Source organism: Equus przewalskii, chromosome 31 (assembly GCF_037783145.1).
Source record: "Equus przewalskii isolate Varuska chromosome 31, EquPr2, whole genome shotgun sequence".
Lineage (NCBI taxonomy): Eukaryota > Metazoa > Chordata > Mammalia > Perissodactyla > Equidae > Equus > Equus przewalskii.
Window position 1 is genome coordinate 2,969,522 of NC_091861.1, and position 21,170 is coordinate 2,990,691.

General features: G+C 37.3%; 1 protein-coding gene across 6 annotated transcripts in view; it reads right to left on the minus strand.

The window, feature by feature from the left end:
• Positions 1–1,571: 1,571 nt before the first annotated feature.
• The window catches only part of EXO1 (exonuclease 1), a 41,603-nt gene continuing 22,004 nt past the window's right edge, over positions 1,572–21,170 (minus strand). For 2 of the 6 annotated variants that reach the window (XM_070601990.1, XM_070601986.1), the window contains 6 exons: positions 19,161–19,386; positions 15,669–15,915; positions 10,726–11,287; positions 7,981–8,082; positions 5,193–5,386; positions 1,572–2,283 (listed from right to left, as the gene is read on the minus strand). In XM_070601990.1, the coding sequence (XP_070458091.1) occupies positions 2,148–2,283; positions 5,193–5,386; positions 7,981–8,082; positions 10,726–11,287; positions 15,669–15,915; positions 19,161–19,386 (1,467 nt within the window). In that variant the 3' untranslated portion in view covers positions 1,572–2,147. The remainder of the gene's footprint in view (positions 2,284–5,192; positions 5,387–7,980; positions 8,083–10,725; positions 11,288–15,668; positions 15,916–19,160; positions 19,387–21,170) is intronic. The other 4 variants (XM_070601988.1, XM_070601991.1, XM_070601987.1 and 1 more) reach the window with 3 other exon arrangements.

The following is a 21,170-nucleotide window of genomic DNA, read 5'->3' on the forward strand; positions in this document are numbered from 1 at the left end:
TATCCCGTATAGCTTGTATCATTTTCTTAAAATCTTTTAACACAATTTCAAATAGACTAGTTTTGATCTTCTCTTTGGGCCATGGTAGATTTTTATCATCTGTACAGACTTTATTCTGCTTTTTGTAAAAAATTAAAATAACTTCATAACAATTGATCTAAAAACTTTTCTGTGGTTTCTTTTAAAGTAAAATTAGTTTTCCTAAACATTGAGAAGGAAGCATGGTTCATAGAGATTCTTGAACTTCAGAGCTTTATTTTGTGTTCAAAAATAGGACATTCTGCTGAGATTTCCTGGTCAACTGTTCCTTCTTCCAGTTGCATTTTAACCTTCTCTTCCTTTGTCTCCTGCTCAATTTTGATTTTACTCCCAAAGTAAAAGCAGTCCTGGAAGGGAGCCTGGGAAAGTGGGCCCATCAGCTTCGAGAGTTCACACGGACTAGACGCTTCAGCCTTCAGACATTACTCCGGGGCCCCTGCACTCACTCACTATTGGAAGGGCCGAGCCCCTCCCGGTTTCAAATGCCGTTTCCAGTTTGGCCTGCTATATTGCATTGGTTCCTGCAAGTTCTGTTCTTAGGTCCTCGATGCCCTGCTGCCTTCCTCTGCTTCTCCTGGATGGAGGCCAATACCGTCCTGTGGTCCTGTGGCTGTTGGTGGCTTGTCCTCACCCACTTATAACTTAGGATGTAAGGACACCATGTCACCTAAATTTGTTGCAGTGTCATCCATAGGTTTTTGATTCTGCTATCCAGTTGCTGTTACGTGGGATTTGGAGACTGAAACACTTGGCACTACTGCCATCTTCCCTTTTACTTTCTCCTGCTGTTTTCAAAAGTTTTTCATCCAATCCCATTTTCAGCTTCAGCTTTGCAGGAACCCTTGGCTTCAGGGGAACTTGCGTGATGCCTCCATTTATGGAACCCATCTAAACTTTTGGCTCTTGTTGGATTCTGTCCCTGGAGAAATGAATGGTCATTTCTTTGCTAAATCACTTACCACTTACCCATCTGTTGCCTTCCCTGATGTCTCTTCTTCTTGCTAACCTTTGTGGATTTACAGTATGTTTTACTGCTTTTCTGTCATTTCTGGCATTTGAAACGGGTGGGGAGATAGACATTTGCAGACAACATTCACGGAGAAGTCAAATTTGCTTTTCTTCTTTGGATTTGGTCTTTTCTAGACTGGATTTAATTTTTCTTTTCAAATTTTTATGCTGTTTCTTACAGCTTTATGTTTTTTGTTCCATTCTGACCTCTTTATCCAAGAATCCTCTACAAAATCTCACATAAAAATTACCATACTCCGGGTCCCTTTCCTTTATCGTCTGCATCCCAGACACCTTTCTATAACTCCTTCACTTCCTGTCAGATCTCACTTGTCTACCTGCTTCCCTTTCCAGGTCTCTGCCTGTTTCTCTGCAGAGTGTACACATCACAGATCCTGCAGCGTCAGTATCTTACAGTGTACCCAGGACACTAGCTTTAAACATATGTCAAGGATTTTTAGCCCATACATCAAAAAAGACATTAAGAAAAACCGAGGCTATCTTGAAGTTTGAGACTATTAATGACGTAAGTAGTTCCTTTTATGTGAGGCTGAAAGAAACTTTCCTTCACTGTCAGTCTGTAACCCAAGCAAACGCTTCAGGGATAACAGGGCCCTGTTCCACTTGTGCAATGACCTTTATCCCTTCCCACCACCCCTCCTATCCCAGCAGCTTTATTTTCAATTCAACCCTGAAAGATTGACAGGAAAGGCAGGTGGAAAAATTTAAAGCTTGGAGAAATACATTAATTTCCTTAGGATAAAATGATTACATTAATTGTGGTTTTCATTTACCACTCTTGACAACATTATAGAAATCCTTAGAGTAGATTTTATAAATTCTAGGAGACTTGCCCAATTAACATTAAAACTCCCAAGAACTGTCAAAGATAAGATTACTTCTCTAGTTAGCTTCTTATGAAAATATAAAAAGCTGAACAAAATAAACAATTACAGTTAATATACAAAATGGACTCTACTTAAAAAAAATGGTATAGATCTAAGAACAAATCTTTTAGACTGGTAAATGCCTCATTCCCAAACAGGACTTCAAATTGATAGAGCTTCTCCTGAGGGAAGCCGCCTCCCAGCTGCCTGAGTTTATTGGAATATTGCTCTCTGTACACGCGTACATTCAGATTTGTTATATATATCGTCTTCTGCTTCCGGAGTCAGTTGGATGTTATCTTTGACTGGAGACAGGGGCTTCTTACAGGAAGGAAGCTTTTCAGAATCTCTGCAAAATATAATATATTAAAATGAATTTGGTGTTTTTAGGGTAGTGATTATTAGAGTATAATCTACCTGGACAAAATACAGGTACATGAGGAGGATAAGAGCCTTTACTGCAGAATCTGTTTCACTTCATTCTATGACGCATTCAGGTTCTCCTCTGAGAATAAAATGTGAGTTTTGCTTCCTAGTTCTCCTTCCTGCCTTCTAAATCACCTTTCAAAGGAGGTGCTAGGCCACTGCTAAATATACATTAGCTAAGGCAGCATGATTCCAATAAGGAAACTTTAGTTCTTTTCTCCTTAGCGCTCTTCTCAAGTCTAGCTAAGAACCAACATCAGTGAAGCATGAGCAAACGTTTAAGCCCTGTCTTTCACTCCTCCTTCTCTCCCTCTTTTTTTTTTGCTGGAAGGGAGCTCTAAGTCTATAAAAATTCATCTGATTATGAAGCTAACACAGGTAATTCTATCTCCTATCAACAAAACTTCAACACCCGTAAATCTTTTTTTCTAAAAGGCATTGAAGAATACCGTTGCATCCTTCTTTTTGAGGAAGATTGCATCCAGCCCCTGTTGTGCCCTTAATTTCCCTCTAGTAGCAGTTCTCAAAGTATGGTCCCTGGGCCCCTAAAAGTTTCCAAGGCCCTTGAAAGGGGGTTTGCAAGAGCAAAACTACTTTCACAGTAATATTTAGACTTTATCTGCCTTTTCCACTGGGCTGATGTTTGTACTGATGATTCAAAACAGAACTGAGTGAAGCTGCTGGCAACTTAGCACAAATCAAGACAGCAGCACCAGACTGTACAAGAAACACTAGCAGTACATGTATTCCCCAGCTCCACATACTTGCACTTAAAAAAAAAAAGTTGGGGCCGACCCAGTGGTGTAGCAGTTAAGTTCACATGCTCCGCTTAGGCAGCCTGGGGTTCGCAGGTTCAGACGCCAGGAATGGACCTAGCACTGCTCATCAAGCCATGCTGTGGAGGCATCCCACATAAAATAGGAGGAAGACTGGCATATATGTTAGCTCAGCGACAATCTTCCTCACAAAAAAATTTTTAAGAAGAAGTCCATCTCACTTAAGAACATTCTTGATGAAGCAGTAAAAATCATTAATTTTATTAACTCTCAACCCTCTCAATTTCTTAATATTGTGTGACAAAATGGAAAACACACATGGGCACTTCGGTTGCACCCTTTAGGATGATGGTTACCTGAAGTGAAAGCACTGTGATGCTATGGTTATCAAATTTAGGTATTTGGCAAACAGCTTCTCTAAAATGAACAGAGAGCCTGTTGGTTACCTCAAAGAAAACAAACTAGCAGCATTTGTTGCCAATGACACAATTCAGGCTTTCAAGTGAAAATAGAATTTTCAAAAACTTCTATCTGCCACTTGACAGCTTTCCAATACTTAAAGGCTTTGTTGATAAGACTGTAGTTTTTTTATGTTGTAAAATGAAATGTGTCAACATGTGGATGATAAGCACAAGTCAATAAACTAGTATTTTCCAAAAGACCAATGCACAAGGTTATAAAATCATGTACGAGAAAAGATGCACTCCTGGTGCAGGATGGACCACGGACTGCAGTGTAACAGGGTATGAACAGCCAATCGACACAGCTTCACATTCTACATTGCAATTAACCTTTAATGAGACCACCACTTGTTGAATTTTGGTGTAGTATCAAAGAGGAAAATTTATAATTAAGTATAAAGGCTATTAAAATATACATTTTCCAACTACAAATATGTGTGGGGCCAGATTTTCTTCATGTACTTCAACCAAGCAACATATAACAACCAAACACAGAAGCAGATAGAAGAATCCGGCTCAGTTCTATTAAACCAGACAGTAAAGATTAGCAAAAAATGTAGAAAACGTCACTTTTTACTTTGGAAAACATAGCTATTTTTTGTAAAAATATATCAATTTTAATATGTAATGGGCTTACTGTTATTTAAAAATAAATATTTTTAAAATGTTCATTTTAATTTCTAAGATGGCTAAATGTGACAGATACACCCCACATAAACCAAAGTATTTTTGAGCCCTCAATAATTTTTAAGAGTGTAAAGCGTTCCTGAAGGCAAAAAGTTTGAGAACTGCTGTTACGTGGTCTAATCCTAGACTTTACACGATGTAAAATAAAAAATAATTGTCCAGCACTTACTTCTTTACAAAGTGTTCACACTCATAGTATCTCGTCTGATTGTGACACTTATGTTAGTAAGGTTTAACCCTATCACCTCACATAACTGCTCTTTCTTTCTTCTTTCTTTTTATTCTTAGCACACTTGCTTTATGGAGAAGAACAAGAAAATTAATTATAAATTGATGCTACTCTGTGGCTAATTATATAGTCTAAAAGAAGTACTGTGGTTCAAAAATGTAGACATATAGAGAGTCAATTCTTTTAAAATTGTCTTTGCTGCATACATTGGAAATCTGGCAAATTCACCATACAAACTCAATGATCCTCCGCATTTTAGATGTGATAATTTAGGGAAACAAATTGCTTTAAATCCAGAAGAATGACACGGCATTACATTCCCACCCCCATGTCCAAAACAACTTTATTCTCATTATAATCAGAGAGAGAAGAAAGAAAGAAAGCAGAGACACTTACAAGGCCTGGAAAAGTAATTTGCTTAATAACAGAGAGAGCCCAAAGCCAGACTGAGAACTGAGGTTTTTTTAGTTTGTCATCTTTCCACCAAAAAAAAGTAGAGAAATTGAAGTTAAATATACTCACAAAGAATCAGCTAAAGGGAATAGAGGAAAATAATTCTCTCAGGGTAAGAAGAAAATAAGTTGATTCATATGAAAATAGAAAGAGGTGGGAGAAAGGGATTGAAATTACAGAAAAAAATAATTTATCCTATTTTAGAATAAGCGACAAGGTAACTCACTTTTTAAATCCAAAATTTTTCCAGAGCTCATTGATTTTTATCTGCAACCCTGGCTTGTTCTCCACATCATGATGATTTCTCTTCTGGACGCTTGCTGGTTTCTTGCTCAGCCCACTGACTCTGGCGCGCACAAGAGGTTTGATCTTGGTAGTAGAAAGATTGTCCACAGAACTGGATTTATACAGCCCAGGAACCTGCAGATTAAATGCCCATTTTAATACTATTCTGTTAGAGCAACTGTCTTTAGTTAATTTCAAACTACTCTCTATACACTGGAAGAGAAAATAACCTATAAAGCAATGTGCAAAACTGTGCTATTTATAAATGTCTACTACAAAAATTATCCTAATAATTTTAACAGGTAATACACGCCCCGGCACTAAATTCAAGAACTATAAAGAACAGAAAAGTGAGTCTCCCTTTCCTCACTGCCTCTAGGCAATCGCTGCGACCAGTTACCTGTGCACCCACTGGATCATTCACACACAAAACTGTCTTTGTCACTTAACATATCTTGACTCTACTGAACAACGTATCTCGGAGATTTTTCCACTTCACGTGTAGAATTGAATTTTGTTTTGAACAGGCTGTCTGTTCTTCCACTGTATTAAATGTGCCATAATTTACTTAAACAGATTCCTACTGACATTTAGGTTATTTCACTGAAGGGGTGATTTTTATCCTGTGGGAAATATGCAGCCATTAAAATTCTGTTGTTTTTTAGGATAGTAAGAGTGAAGTATATAAAACAAGGCTTTAAAAGGGAAGAATCTGGCAGAGGGTGTATAAAGAATGGGAAGGCTCATACCCAAAAGATGAATCTTGAATTAGGCTGTTGTGATGGCAAAAAGGGAGAGAGCAAAAAACAAGACAACGTAAGAGAAACACTAGAATTTGGATAGGTATAGACGTTTGGTGGTTTTTCTTTACCCCCTGCAGAAGAAGGATCAAGCTGGCACTTACAAAGAAAAAGGACAATCCTAAGCTTTTTAAACTAAATGACAAAGAGAATAATATAATTTTATCTAACAAAGAAAAAGAAAAACGTTCTGGGAAGAGCTGCTCTAGAGGTAAAAAAGATGAGTTTGATTTTAGGTACTAATGATGGATATTGGGGACCAATGGGAAGCTTCATGTGAGGAATTTTCACCAAAACAGACGTGACAGTTAAAACCCTGCCCATGCAAATCTCAGAGCGGGAATAGTAATAAGAATAATAAAAAGATGATGGTTTAATGTCTAGACACGATTCCTTTTGGGTAAGTACTTTCTACATCTCTAGTCCTATCCATCACGCAAATAATTTTGGTATCTTTTTGGTCTTTTTATTATGATTATACAAACATACACGTGTGCATGAGCATTTTTAAGTACTTAAGCAAACAAAAACATTGTGCTACTTATTTTTACTTATGTTTTTCCTTTTCATTCAAAAATAACACGGCCATCTTTCCAAGACACGTTTGACAAAGGCTTTCTACTCAAAGATTTAAAAAATAATCTTTATTTACTTATTTTATATTTATATCTTCAATATATTTTGGATTTATATTCATATAGTATGAGATAGGGATCTTCTTTCAAATGGATATGCAGACCATTTATTGAAAAAATTTTAAAGTTTTTATGCTTTTGAAAATATAAGAAAAATAAATATAACTATAAATATAGTTCACTTACATAAATATAAGAAAAATAATATACACTTACTATAGAAAAAAAGGACAGAAAAAATTCACCTACATTCCTACCAGCTAAGAGCTAACACCAATAATCTATCTAATAATTCTCTCCTTTATTTTTAGATATTTAGATCATTTTCAATTTTTCACTATTATAACCAAGGCAGGAATAAGGTTTGTTGTACTTAAACTATCATTATTTCCTTAGGCTCAAGTTCTAGAATGCACTTACTGGGTTAAATTATTTGAACTCTTTCAAATTGCTTTCCAAGTGGCAGAGCAATTTGTATTCTCTTAAGTATGTGATTATTCATCCCACTACACCCTCATAAAAATGAGCACCATTAAAAATATCTTTTGGAAATCTGAGGGGTAAGACATTTTACTATTTTAATTTGCATTATTTGATTTCTAATGAGGTTGAACATGCTTTTATATATTAATTAACAGTTTGCACTTTTTCTTTTTTGATCTCTGTCCATGTCCGTTGCCTGTTTTTAAGTTAGGAATTAGTGTTTTCATATTGATGCGCAAGACCACTTAATATATAAAATATACTTTAGCTTACGAGCTTTCACTATGCAGTCACAGAAATATTTATACATTTTGATTAAAAAAAGCTGGCTTATTGGGTACAGTCTCTAGAAGGCCTTTGACAATATATTTCAAAGCTTTCAATCATACACGCCTTGGCACAGTAAGCCCACTCCAAGGAATTCATCCTTACGAAATAAGCAAGAACGTGTACTCAAATACTTCAGCTCCGCATTGTAGTGGCCGTAGTGTTCGCTACAGCACAACATTTTTAGGGTAAAGGACAAACATAAGAGGATCAGCTGAACCCAAAGAATGGTATAGTATACAGTCACTATAAGTAATGCTATAATAAGTACACGGAGAAAGATCTTTATACGGTAAGAGAAAATAGCAGATTTCACAACTTAAACACCTACAATTAAGCACAAACACGGTCCTAGAAGGTTTGAAAGTAAACCTTTTTGTGTAAATAAGAATATGGGAATTTTAATTTTGCTTATATTTCTAATTTTCTGGTAATAAGCATGCAGTGCTTCTGAACTTAAAAAAAATTTAAATAAAAGTTTTACCTTGTTCCTTAGAAGCATGTCTTTTTTTGAAAAATGAGATAAATGTAGCTCGGATTTCTGATTACCTTGATTACCAATTGACTTAAAACTGCAATCAGATTCCTAGATTCCCCCAGATCAAAAAATAAAATAAAATTAGATTTTTACTATGGAATTTTAATGACAACTAATATTCAACAAAACATGAAACAAGTAAAATGAGAAAAATCAGTGTAAATAAAATGTAATTTCTGAGAAAAGAAAGTATAAAAAGCACAGGATAGAATAAAAGAAAATGAATCTACTGTGGAAAGAATGTTGCCAGTTTCATTCCAAGTCCCACTGCAGATACTAGCAGATGCTTTACCTGGAGAAGTAAATGGTATAACATAAAGTCTGCATTTAAAATCGAAGCTTTTCTGAATCATCTCAGGAGCATCAAAATGCTGACTCAGATAAGACAAGTCTCCTGCTGTAACATCACTGCACGCTTGGCTAACAATTTCCGTACATTACTAGCTACAAAATGCTGAACTAGGAGAGTTCCACATCTCCTCTTTTAACTGCGTAACGTGCTCAACATTAAAGAGAAAAAAGGCACCTACTTTTAAGAAATAGGGTAGTATTGTGTCAAATGCAGTTACCTTCGCAATGACTTTAAGACCTACCCTATGTACCCCAATCCCACCATGGAAGACTTTCCTATAGACGGAATAATCTGGATTCCCATGAAAGTCAAATACATAAAGGACAGTGACTGGAAATTCAGAAGACTTCACATTTCTGCATTTTTCATACTTTAAAAAAAAATATTTATCTTGGAATGCACTTAAAAAACAACGCAAAAGTGAAAAATACTCTATAAATTTGGATTGTAACTTACAAAAACTCTACTATTCCTGGCTCATAGCTAGCAGTGGTGACTCCGTGCTAAATCATTTCCTAAATTCAAACTCCTGAGTAAGATCCTAAGAGTGATTCCCCTCAGAGAGCATCAATCAACTCACGCACAGACCCCACAGCTCTTGCTTTTCAGTGAACCAACAACAGAAGTGTCCGCAGAGAAACATTTTCTTCAGAACCATACAGTAAAAACCGATATTCAAAATGATGCCCCAATGGCACTGTGACTTTCTGAAACACTTTCTGAATCAAAGAAAGACTACAGAGCTTTTTGTTAACTGTTAGTGTCCCAATTCTGTGAGAATTAATAACTCATTTATCCTAATAGGAATTCACTACATCTGATGGGAAGAGATGACTTAAGGAATGATTCCTGGTTAAGTTTAGTTAGTTTGCTTTTTTGGTGGGGGGAGAGGATTCATGTTTCTATAACTGATTAGTATAAAAAACAGTTAGCCCAGCATGACTAGCCCAGAGCCTGTGAGCTGGTAAGGCTTCTCCGTAAACACGGCTACAAGCTAACAAAGTAAGTGAAACAGGAAGATGTCTGCTGGAAAAATGAAAAAGAATGCCCCAAAGGAGCTTAAGAGACTAAAAGTATCCTCACAAATAGATGGTGATGATTTTATGAAAGATGCTCAAGAGAAAGCAACTGTGGTGGTACCCAAATGGTGACCCATTACAGAGAAAATGCAGTATGAGATGAAAAATAAAAAAGATGACACTAAAATTTAGGAGACTCATCTTAAAAGAAACAGAAAGAGTCTTCTAGACCAGTATGGATGAACTGAAGGCAAAGCAAGTGAAATGGAAAAAGAAAAGCAAAAATTTGGTTTGGCATACTCTTAAAACTTAAAAAACACTCCATGGGACAAATTTTGTATTTGAATATATTAACTGATTTCAGCTTTCTCCAAATGAAAATTTGCTTCTACATTTAACTTGGCTTTTTTCTTCAATTTGAGTCCAATACAACTCAAGTTTCCTTTGGGAATTTGAACAAAATATTTTCCTTTTGGTAAATATAAGCTATACTGATTTATTAGATGCTGTTCAGTATTCAGGATTATGAGACATAAAATTCTGTCAAATGTTACCAAGGCTGAAATTGTTCTTACAACTTGGTACTTATAGTTGGTAAAGATAAAACAAAGTATGTTATATTGGTAATATTTGAGATAACTCAGATTTAAAGAAAGCTATTATGCTATTATGTCATTTTAAAATATAATGTCACTGGGTCTTATAAACAGTTCTTATTTGGAGCTTTGATTTTATTTAAGTCAGAATAAGAGATATTTTATAAATAAGAAAAAATGGTTAGGATGCTTTTATTAATTTAAAAGAGAACAACATAAAATTACCTGCATTACTATTTTGTTTTGTTAGAAAGGGAAGTTTAGCAAGAATAAGATGAGTAAACGAAAATACATTTGTAAAGTACTAAAATTTAAGACAAACACCCACATTAATAGGGCCATTTCTCATAAAGTTTCAAATGTTATCTGGATTCAAGAGAATATTAAGGATTTAAATGTAAAATTTATAACAACTTTTCATTTCATAGCTTATTCTTCAGCTTAGGTCTTAACTGTTCCACAACTTGAGATACCTATCAATGGAACACATAGTGATTCAAGAAACAGAGTTACAGTAAACAGACAAGAGTTTAAAATACGAAAGATACAGAGAAGTCCTTCTGATGAATAAAATGTGAACTTTCTACACAGTAAGATCTAGAAGAAAAAATCAAGACAGCCAATTATTTCCATAACGTAGGCAAAATTTCCTCAATTATCTGATAAACATCCTATTTTCTCTTACGCATGAATTTGAAAACAAAGGCTTCCTAACGTGACGTACCTCTGAATCCGAATCCTTACTAGAAGGCTGGGAAAGGCTTGATACATTCAGACTGTGCGGAGACAGTTCCACGCTTTCCTGAGACTGTGAGGACCAACGCGCCTCCTGCGAGGGCTGAGGCTCATCACCTGCCTCCTGGCTCTTTAACTGAGAGGGCTCAGACGTCTCATTACCGGCAGGCAGAGGCGTGAGGGGATCGCTCTTTCTGCGGAACTGCTGCAGCGCTGCGCGTGGAGAGGGGCTCGGGGTTCTCGAGAAACCTCCAAGACTGCCCGACCAACTAAAACAACTTCTGAGTGTTCCCAGAGCGGGTGGTGAAATGGTCCTTGTGAATTTGTCGGTTTCAGAAGACTGAGCCTCATCATCAGCAGTCCCAGTTGCCTCATCCGGAATCTGATCACTTGAGCTAGGCGCTACAGTCCTATCGACCAGACTCTGGCCATCTGGACAATCCGAGTCATTTACACTGGTCTCCTTATCTGTGACAGTGGCTTCCTCTAGAGGCTGGCTGCTTGCTGTCTTTGATACACAATCAGTGGACTCCAGAGAATTGCAAAAAAACCTAACAAAAAACACAACAGAAAGAATGCCTAAGTATTTTAGAGTTTTCTCACAAAGGTGACAAAATTCAAAATGGAAAAATGAAAGTTTCTTTAAAAAAAAAAAAAGTCTTACAGTTACATAATTTCATAAATAAAGGCAAAATAGATCTTGAGAGTTTAAATTCTGATTATGCCAACATTCCCACATTTAGAAATTTATTTACACACCGACTTTGGAGACAGACTCCTTTTTTTGAGGAAGATTAGCACTGAGCTAACTACTGCCAACCCTCCTCTTTTTGCTGAGGAAGACTGGCCCCGAGCTAACATCCGTGCCCATCTTCCTCTACTTTATATGTGGGACGCCTATCACAGCATGGCTTGCGAAGCTGTGCCATGTCCGCACCCGGGATCAGAACCAGTGAACCCCAGGCCGCCGAGAAGCGGAACGTGTGAACTTAACCGCTGCACCACCAGGCCGGCCCAAGACAGAACTTTCTAAAAGCAGTCACCTATACATACACGTACTTGGAACTTGAGCACTTCATCTATACCTAATCATCACATAGGTTTGCTTTCCTCTAACCTTTTTAATTCCTTGACTACAAGCTCCTTGAGGAAAGGTACTGTCCTTGCCTTTGTGTCCTCCACAGTATCTCAAAGAGTGGCCAACTCATGGCTGACAGTCAGATATTTGAACAGATATGGAAATATGCAACAGAAAGCACAATTTACAACTACTGTCTCTTATTTTGTAAAAGCAAAATGAAAGATATTACCATTTGCCCCTCATCTTAGCTTAATTCCTAGTAGCAAATCATCTGGGAACTTATAGTAGCATGCTAATCTATCAGCTCTTTATATATCCTATAAACTACTACACTATCTTAAATATTGAGGTTGACTTTCACATCAATCATTAAATTCTATGCTACTAAAGAAGTATTACTTATTCTGTGTAGCAGCTTCAATAAATCACTTAAAAACACTCCACTACAAATGAAACATCAGTACCATCATTGGGGAGGCTGTATTCAAGGAGGGTTTTTAGGTTTAAAAAGAAAATCCTAGAGGGGCCAGCCTGGTGACACAGTGGTTAAGTTTGCATGCTTCACTTTGGCAGCCTGGGGTTTGCTGGTTCGGATCCCGGGTGCAGACCTATGCACCACTTGTCAAGCCATGCTGTGGCAGGCGTCCCACATATAAAATAGAGGAAGATGGGCATGGATGTTAACTCAGGGCCAGTTTTCCTTAGCAAAAAGAGGAGGACTGGTGGCAGATGTTAGCTCAGGGCTAATCTTAAAAAAAAAAAAGAAGAGAAAAACAGAATCCTAGAGTACATGATAAATATGAAACTTAAAGAGAACTTACCTTCTTAATAAGCATTAGTCCAAGTCCAAGATGATAAACAGAATATTTACTAAATGCTGGAACAGAAATCCTCTCTATCCTTTCATCAAATGCCTAGCTGAGGTGTGTGGGTACAGGGCAGGAAAAAAGCAGAACATGGAAGGAAGGTCTTGCCAGGTTCTTCACTGAGCAGAAAAGTGGGCTCCTAGATCTGATCACATAATCCATTTTTAAGTAAATAATAACCCCTATGCTTTCCAATTATCTTCGCATGTATTATTTCATCGCTAAGAGAAGTGACAGTGGCAAGGTCATAAAATCAACCAGCCTGTGGTGTTACTCAACTGATATTTATATTTCTAGATCTCAAAAAGTAAACTGGCATGTTTCTAGGATGAGTATCTATATAATGAAGACTTAAAACAGACTTGCAAAAATGCAGACAGATTGGAGACAATCTTCTGCATATTTAATACCTCCTGTTGCTTTATATTAAAAAGAATGGGGTGGTAATGAATACTTGCATATATATTAATGACTGGGCAATGTGCTGGGTGTTTGATATGCATAACTCCTACTAGTCTTAAGAACAGCCTTACGTATACCATGGTCCATATTTTCTAAAGAAATATGCTCAGGGAAGTTAAGTGGCGTGTGAAAGATAAGGCAGCTCACCAGAAGACAGACTGGGGATTTAAGTCCTAGCCTATCAGACTGTGTGCTCCCTTCAATCCACCACATCAACTATGACGAGGATTCTTTCTTATCATCAATACTAACTATAGGACCCTTGGGAAGCTTCTTAACCTCTCAGAGCCTCAATTTCTTAGCCCAAAATGAGAAAATAACGCCAAATCTAAATATCTCAAAATGTTATGAGGAATAAGCGAACACATAAAAAGAACTTTGAAAATTAGCTAAGAAAATGAATTTAATAATATCTAGTTATTATTAGATATTGCTATATAACCCAGATCAGAAAATTATACATCAAAGACTTACTCCCAATTATTATTTCACAGGAAGCTGACAGAGAAAAAATGGTTTCTCCAAGCATGTCTTAATGCACTCTCTGAACAATTTACTAGGGGACCATCTAACAAAACTACATAAAGCAGCTATATAGAGCCTCAGACGGAGAGCTCATTAAGCTTCTACAATGACTAAACAGGCAAGATCTGTAGAGACAGTGTTCTCATTAACAGATAAACACCAAGAGAAAGAAAAAAGAAACTCTATTTTCGCCCAAGTGGAAAAATGAAACACAAGTTCCAAAAATTTCTCCAAGCGAGGGAAGTCGACTTTCTAGAACTTATTAATCAGCATATATCATCTAGAACGCTATTTCCCATCTTTCGCAGCCTACTTGTTCATCAGTCAACTGTTAACAAGCACCTTTAATGAGGGTGACTCGCAAAAGAAGAGTCAAAATGACCATTTAATTGTACTGCGACTGTTTCCTTGAGAAAAGTCGACAGGAGAAGACTCACGGGAGAGGGGTTTGAAACACCACCTGAAGTGAGGCTTAGGGGTCACCAGTCGTTCACTCCTGCATGCCCATCTCCCACCATCATGATGAGACAAAATTGGCTGCAGCTTGGTTTATTAAACTTGAAAAACAAAAAATATCCATTCTAAGTCTTCTAGAGGAATAGCAGGGCTGATCAATTTTCCTTTTCTTAGAGTTCCTATATCACGCCTAAATAACTTCTGACACTTACACTTCCTGTTTCTGGTTGTGGTGCCACCATCCAGGCAAAGAAATAAGAGCTGTTCATAGTGTGTGTGTGTCCTCTCTCAAGCACTGTTTTAGGCACTCTACTTAGAGTAATAACTTAATCCTCTCAAGGATCCTGAGGTTGTTAGCACCATTTTTTAAAAAGAAGAAAGTGAAGCCCCCAGAAGTTTACCTGCCCGAGTCAAACATCTATGAGTAAACAGGACGGGATTTAAATCCAGGTGGTCCATTCCCAGGGTCCAAATTCCTAACCCCAAAGTTATACTGACTCTTCAAATTCTCATTGTCGCTCACAGGGACTATGGCAACAGCCTCACTGACCTCTCTAATCCACATCTGGCCGCCTGCAGTCCATTCTTCACAGTGTGCTCAGCGTGGTCTATGCAAACCAGGAGTCAAGTCGTACCCATCCCCTGGTTAAAACCCTCTGAATGTTTCCCATCACCCCCAAGACTACAAGCTCCGTAGCTTGCTTAAAGCCTTCTATGACCTGGCCTCCTGCTTATTTCTGCTCCCTCAGCATCCTTTCCCCATCTTAAATTCTGGTGGTAGTAAAAACAGCAGTGATCAACAGCGAGTAGCTGCCCCATGCGCCACGCTGTTGCTCACCCCAACGCCTCTGCCCAAGCTGCTGACTCCACTGGGAAGGCACCTGGTTCCATTCTTCGTCTGCTTCTCCCTCCTGGGCATATAAACCTAGGTAATGGCACCTAGCCCTCGTCCCTCCCCGCTCACCCTTCTTAATCAGTGACTCGGCATTAGATGACCCTTTAATGCCCTCAGAACGCTTCATGCATGCTTTCATCACTGTACTGACCACACTGTATGGAAAGATTTTGTTTATGGACCTCTTTTTCCAACTAAACTACAAGCTTCTCAAGAACAAAAACTATGTCTCATTTTTGTAACCTGGCACCTAATATGGTACTAAGTTCTCAATTAATACTAGAACTAGTCATCTCTACTTAAATATATTTATAAAGGCACTTTGCAAAATTGTATTTAGCTTTTAAAGAAACTAAAACAGTAGAAACAAAGAAGTGGAGGACTCCCCAAAATAAAAGAATTCTTCTAATGCAAAATGTACTAGGGTCTACAATTGTTACCTTGGTTCTGCATGGAGAGACTACAGAAGTAACAGGAGCTCAAGGGAACAGTGGAACTAAGGCAATCCGTGATAAAGACCGTAACTGGATTGAGCCAGGTCCTACATCTACCCCCACTAGACTCAATGTTTACTCAAGACGATTAAAATAACTATCAGGAGTATATAATACAATAGACAGACAACATTCTGTAGGTATAAACTGTACCTGCTTCTGGTCCCTGGAACCACAACTGCACCACTTTCTTCGTTTTTTCTCTGTAAAAATGCTGCAAATTTATTTCTTGTCGTTGGTGGTGTGCTTAAGCTTTTTTTAATAGTAGTTCCATCCACCAGGTCAGGCAGGGATGTTTCAGAAGAGTTCCATGATTTATTACTTTCACAGCTATTTTTCTTGGTCTTCTTTGTAAATGAAAGAGAATATTGGCTCAACAGATCATCTTCGGACAGCTCTTCTAAATAAAAACAAAATTATTTGTAACTCTTTGTTTCACGTGTAGTTAGAGATTTGGACTTAACCTCACAGTTCATGTCTCATTGTCCTAAAGATGAAGGCTTATTTTTTTATTTCTTGATAAGAAGATTGGCCCTGAGCTAACATCTGTGCCAATCTTCCCCTGTTTTGTATGTGGGATGCTGCCACAGCATAGCTTGATGAGCGGTGTGTAGGTCCATGCCTGAGATCCAAAACTGAGAAGCCTGGGCTGCCAAAGTGGAGAATGCAAACTTAACCACGACTCCACGAGCTCGGCCATTAATTTTGTAAACTATGCATCACAAAAGGAAATACCAGGATGAGTCAAAAAAAAACAAAAACAAAAACTCCCTTAGCGGTGCTTTACAATTTCATAAGTTAGCTAAGATTTAATGTCAATTATTTGTGCAATTTATGTGAAATTACACAAACCAAAATTTTAGAACATAAGTGATTCTGTAAAGTTATACACTCATTATACTAAAGGGCCTAATTTTGAATGTAAAAAAATTTAAGGCAATTTACATGTCAGTGTATGATGAATTTAATGTTGAATTTAAATGATTAATTAAATAAGTATCCAAATAAAACCAGCAGCTATTTGTGCACACCATCCACATTTTATGATTTTTGAGGTACATGTGACCGCCATGTAGTGGAAGTAATCTGTGCTCTGGCTCTGATCCTCGTTACTAGCCATGGGCCCTAGAAGACTGCTGTGTGGCAAATGTATTCTACGGTATTAGAATAAATCATAAGAATAACAATACAAAGGGTTAAAGCCTGAGATAGGTGAGGCCATAGAGAAAGCACTAAGGTGCTTTATATTGCCCTCAGTCTGAACAGCTCCCACTCATGTAGGAGTAAACACTCACTTCTCTAAGGAGTCGGTGAAGTGGTTGGGGGTACCAAAATACTAGAGACAAAAAAATGATACCTCAAATTTAAAAATGCATAGATTTTTAAAAAGCTATACATCAGTAAACTTGATTTTGATCCCTGGCAAAAGCTGAAAATTGTTTATTATGCAGGGAATTGTGAGCCCTTACAGAAGAGGAAAAAACAAATATTGTAGGCTCTCCAGCAAGGCTTCACCAAGAAGCCAAGCCAGGCTCACCTCACTTTCTTTTTATGCTAATGCTGTTGGACAAGCTACCCGGAGGAGTCCATAGATTTAGCATAACTTGAACCGAGCAGGACACTTCAGTGCCTCTCACGTTATCCTAGTGGACACTGTAGAGCAAAGTTTGCGGGATATTAGTTATCCGAACTGCAGCAAGGTGAACAGCCCTGAAAGATCGCTGGCGACTATCAGTTAGAAAGGAGGTCTGTCTCTAGCAGAGTGCTCTAGATTTCCAGACTTATAAACTTATAAACTCAGTAAATGGCAGCAAAATGTCAAGAATGCTAATAAAAGCAATGCTATCTTAGTTTGCAATAATAAAAGCAGTCTCTGGATGCAGGACTGAAATAGCACATTTCTAAATATTTACTGTGCTCCATGGCAAGCAGACCATATCTCAACAACTTCTCACTGTAACAGTTATACAATTATTAAAAGTCTGTACATACAGTATCCAAAGCACAACCTGGATAGATAGCGAACTTTCAGCTTGGAAAAGAAATTTAGGAGGGTCAAAATGGCTGTCCCTAAATATATGAAGGGCTGTCACATAAAAGAGGTAAAAAACGTACTGTTCTTTTGTTTGTGTGTGTGCCCAGGGGACAAAATCCACTGATAAGTGGTAGTTATAACAAAGCAGACTTAGTCTGACATGAGGAACTTACTGATAATGAGCTCTCTACATAAAAGCCTATCTTGATGGCAGCAGAAGGGAAGGAACTAATATGGATAGCGTACTTGCTATGTACCAGGGGCCGATATATGTTATACAACGTATACAAAAATTTGTGAAATAGGCAGTATCATTCCCATTTCAGAAAGAGGAAACAAAGGTTCAGAGATGTTATCATGAAAAAGATTTAGGTTCATAAGGAATCAGGACATTTTGGCCAAATATGAATAATCTATACCTAATTAAAAAAATAAAAGCATGATCTAAAAGTTTACAAAGGGCTTTGTTTTGTTTTTGTTGTTAGACTTTCATTCATTCATGTGGATGTCTGAGGGAAAGAAGAGAGAAGGAAGAGATTACAATTATTCTTTCTACTTCTAAACATGCTCTATGGTGAAAAACCCTTTTCCCAATACCTAGAACTCCACTCTTAGCACTTCTCTTCAGTCTTGTAGCTCAAGTTCCAGCAGGCAAGAAAAAGAAATAAAAGGCATCTAGACTGGAAAAGGAGAAGCAAGACTGTCTTCATTTGCAGGTGATATGATCATCTGTATAGAAAATCCTACAGAGTCCAGAGATGCTAGAACTAATATGTGAATTTAGTAAGGTTGCTGAATACAAGATTAATATACAAAAAATCAATTGTATTTCTATTTACTAGCAATGAATAACTAGAAACAAATATAAAAATATTATTTACAATAGTATCAAAAATCTGAAATATAGGGATAAATTTGACAATAGGTGTGCAAGACCTGTACACTGAAAACTACAATGCACTGCTGAAGACTTCAAGAATGCTTAAATAAATGGATCAGAAAACTCCATATTGTTAAGATGTCAGTTCTCTCCAAACTGATCTATACGATTCAACCAAATCCCAATCAAAATCTCAGCAGGAATTTTCTTTTTAGAAACTGACAAGTGGATTCTAAAATTTGTATGGAAATGTGAAGAACACGAAATAGCCAAAACAACTTCACAAAAGAACAAACTTAGGGGACCTTTACCACTTGATTTCAACATTTACTATAAAGCTCCAGTAATCAAGACCATGTGTCTGGCATACAGATAGGAAAAGAGACCCATGCTACAGAATAAGAGAGTCCAGAAACAGATCCACACATACATGGTCAATTGATTGTCAACAAATGTGCCAAGGCAATTCAATGGGGAAGGACAATCTTTATAACAAATGGTGCTGGAACAACTGGATTGTTATATACAAAAAAAGTGCACTTGATCCTTACCTCACACCATATAAAAAGTAATTCAAAATGGATTGAAGGCCTATATGTAACAGGCCTACATGTAAAACTATAAAACTTCTAGAAGAAAACAGGAGAGACTCTTAGTGATCTTGGGTTTAGCAAAGACTTCTTAAACGTGACCAAGACTCACCAGTACTTCACAAAAACAAAATACGTACCACTTCTTGGTCTCTTCACAATGGATGACCTCCTTGGAAGATTTAGCCCTTTAGCACTAATCACTTGTTCAATGCCCACAGTGCTTGGCTTTTCCTTCAACCTTGGAGCATCTGAAACAACATCCAGCTCAACTCCAGGGCAATAATTCCTATGCCAAATGCTATTAACATTAGATGACTTCTGACATGTTTTATCGTTCCAACTATGACTTCTTGATTGGGCAGGCTAAAATAGTAAAAGGAAAAGGTTACTTGAAGAAGGAAAACAGGCAAACCATTTCCTTCTGTATCAATATAAACTATAAGGAAATAATTAAATTACTCCTTTGAGCGGTTTTTGATGAAATATCTGTCCTCTAATAACATTTCATACTTTGCTGGTTGTACAGTTTTCCATTCATCATGTCTTATATTCCTAGGTCTGTTTCTCTTCTAGTGAAGGTCAAGCAACCTTGTTGGCTCATTTCTAAGAAATATAAAATGAATCTTCCTAAGATGAACAGTGCAAGAAATGAAACTGCACTTGACAAAACGTGGCCAGAAAAAAAAGCACTTTTAAAATTTGAGTATTATTTCAAAACACAGTATTAATCAGCTTAATAATCATCTGACAATAGGCCTCTAAATAGTCATTTACCTACCCTTTAAAAAGCACCTGAAAGTTAAAACCATAAAATCATGTACTTAACTATCTCATCTCTAGAAATGGTTGAGTTCAAACCAAAACAATCTAATTTGCAAAACACTAGTTTTTATTAGACCCATGCTTGGTACCATCTTCAGTGGGCAATACAGAGAACCAGAAAGCTACTGTGTTCTCCACTGAGTGCTGCATAAAATTCCTTTGAGAAAGGATGTGTTGCCAGTAAGCAATCATTTTTAATGCTAATATAAGTTATTCACAATTAATAACTAAATATATTTTGGATGACAATGATGTGCTAGGAGGATGTCATGATATTCTTCTTTTTTTTTTTTTAAAGATTTCATTTTTCCTTTTTCTCCCCAAAGCCCCCCAGTACAGAGTTGTGTATTTTTTAGGTGTGGGCCCTTCTAGTTGTGGCATATGGGATGCTGCCCCAGCATGGCTTGATGAGCAGTGCCATGTCCGTGCCCAGGATTTGAACCAGCAAAACCCTGGGCCGCGGAAGCAGGTGCGCAAACTCAACCACTCAGCCATGGGGCCGGCCCCAGTCAATGATATTCTAATAGAGCAAGAGAGGCAAAGGGAAAAATTAACAAAGGTACAAAAGACGTTGGTACTTAGGGCATGAATTCCACCTGACAAAAATCCCACCTGAACTTAGAATCTAAGTCTTTTACTTAAATAAAGGATAAAAGTAGAAATACATAAATAAAACAAGGTGACATTACTCAGGATACACTTTGAGAATTAACAAGGAAGGTAATTTAGAATACTTGAGGGAATGGGTATAAAACACAGCTTAAGCAGTATAGATCATGGCATTACAGCCCACTGATGGTTTTATTGAAAAAAGAGAAATAGGCAAGTAGGAAATCATACTGGGAAGAAATAGTTTTAGATAAACAAAAAGAATGAATTAGTTTGATGTACAATTAATGGTTCCTGGAGAAATTTCTCCATGAAGAAAGGAAAGATCTGATAAGGATTTGTGTTCATAAAGGATAGCCATCTTAAAGAGCCATAACATTCCTGTTCAGATCTGGACATATTCAATACAACCAATTATTTTTGAGTTTCTGAGGCAAAGGAAAAACTTAAGAATCATTCCTGATGAAATTATAATACCAATAATTCAAATGTGCAGAGAAGATAGCAAACACTTCAGTCCCTTCTTTCAGTAGTCATCCTCCAAAACAAGAAGAGCAAGAAAGAAACACCATCTCCATCTGCAATAAAATTAGGACATGTGTGTAACTTCCAAACCACCGTGAAGACAACAGTATAGACAGAAGGAACGAAGGAACTTGGCAGAAGAGAGATCAAACCCAAGGCTCTGCAGAAGACAATACCAATGAGAAGCCAAT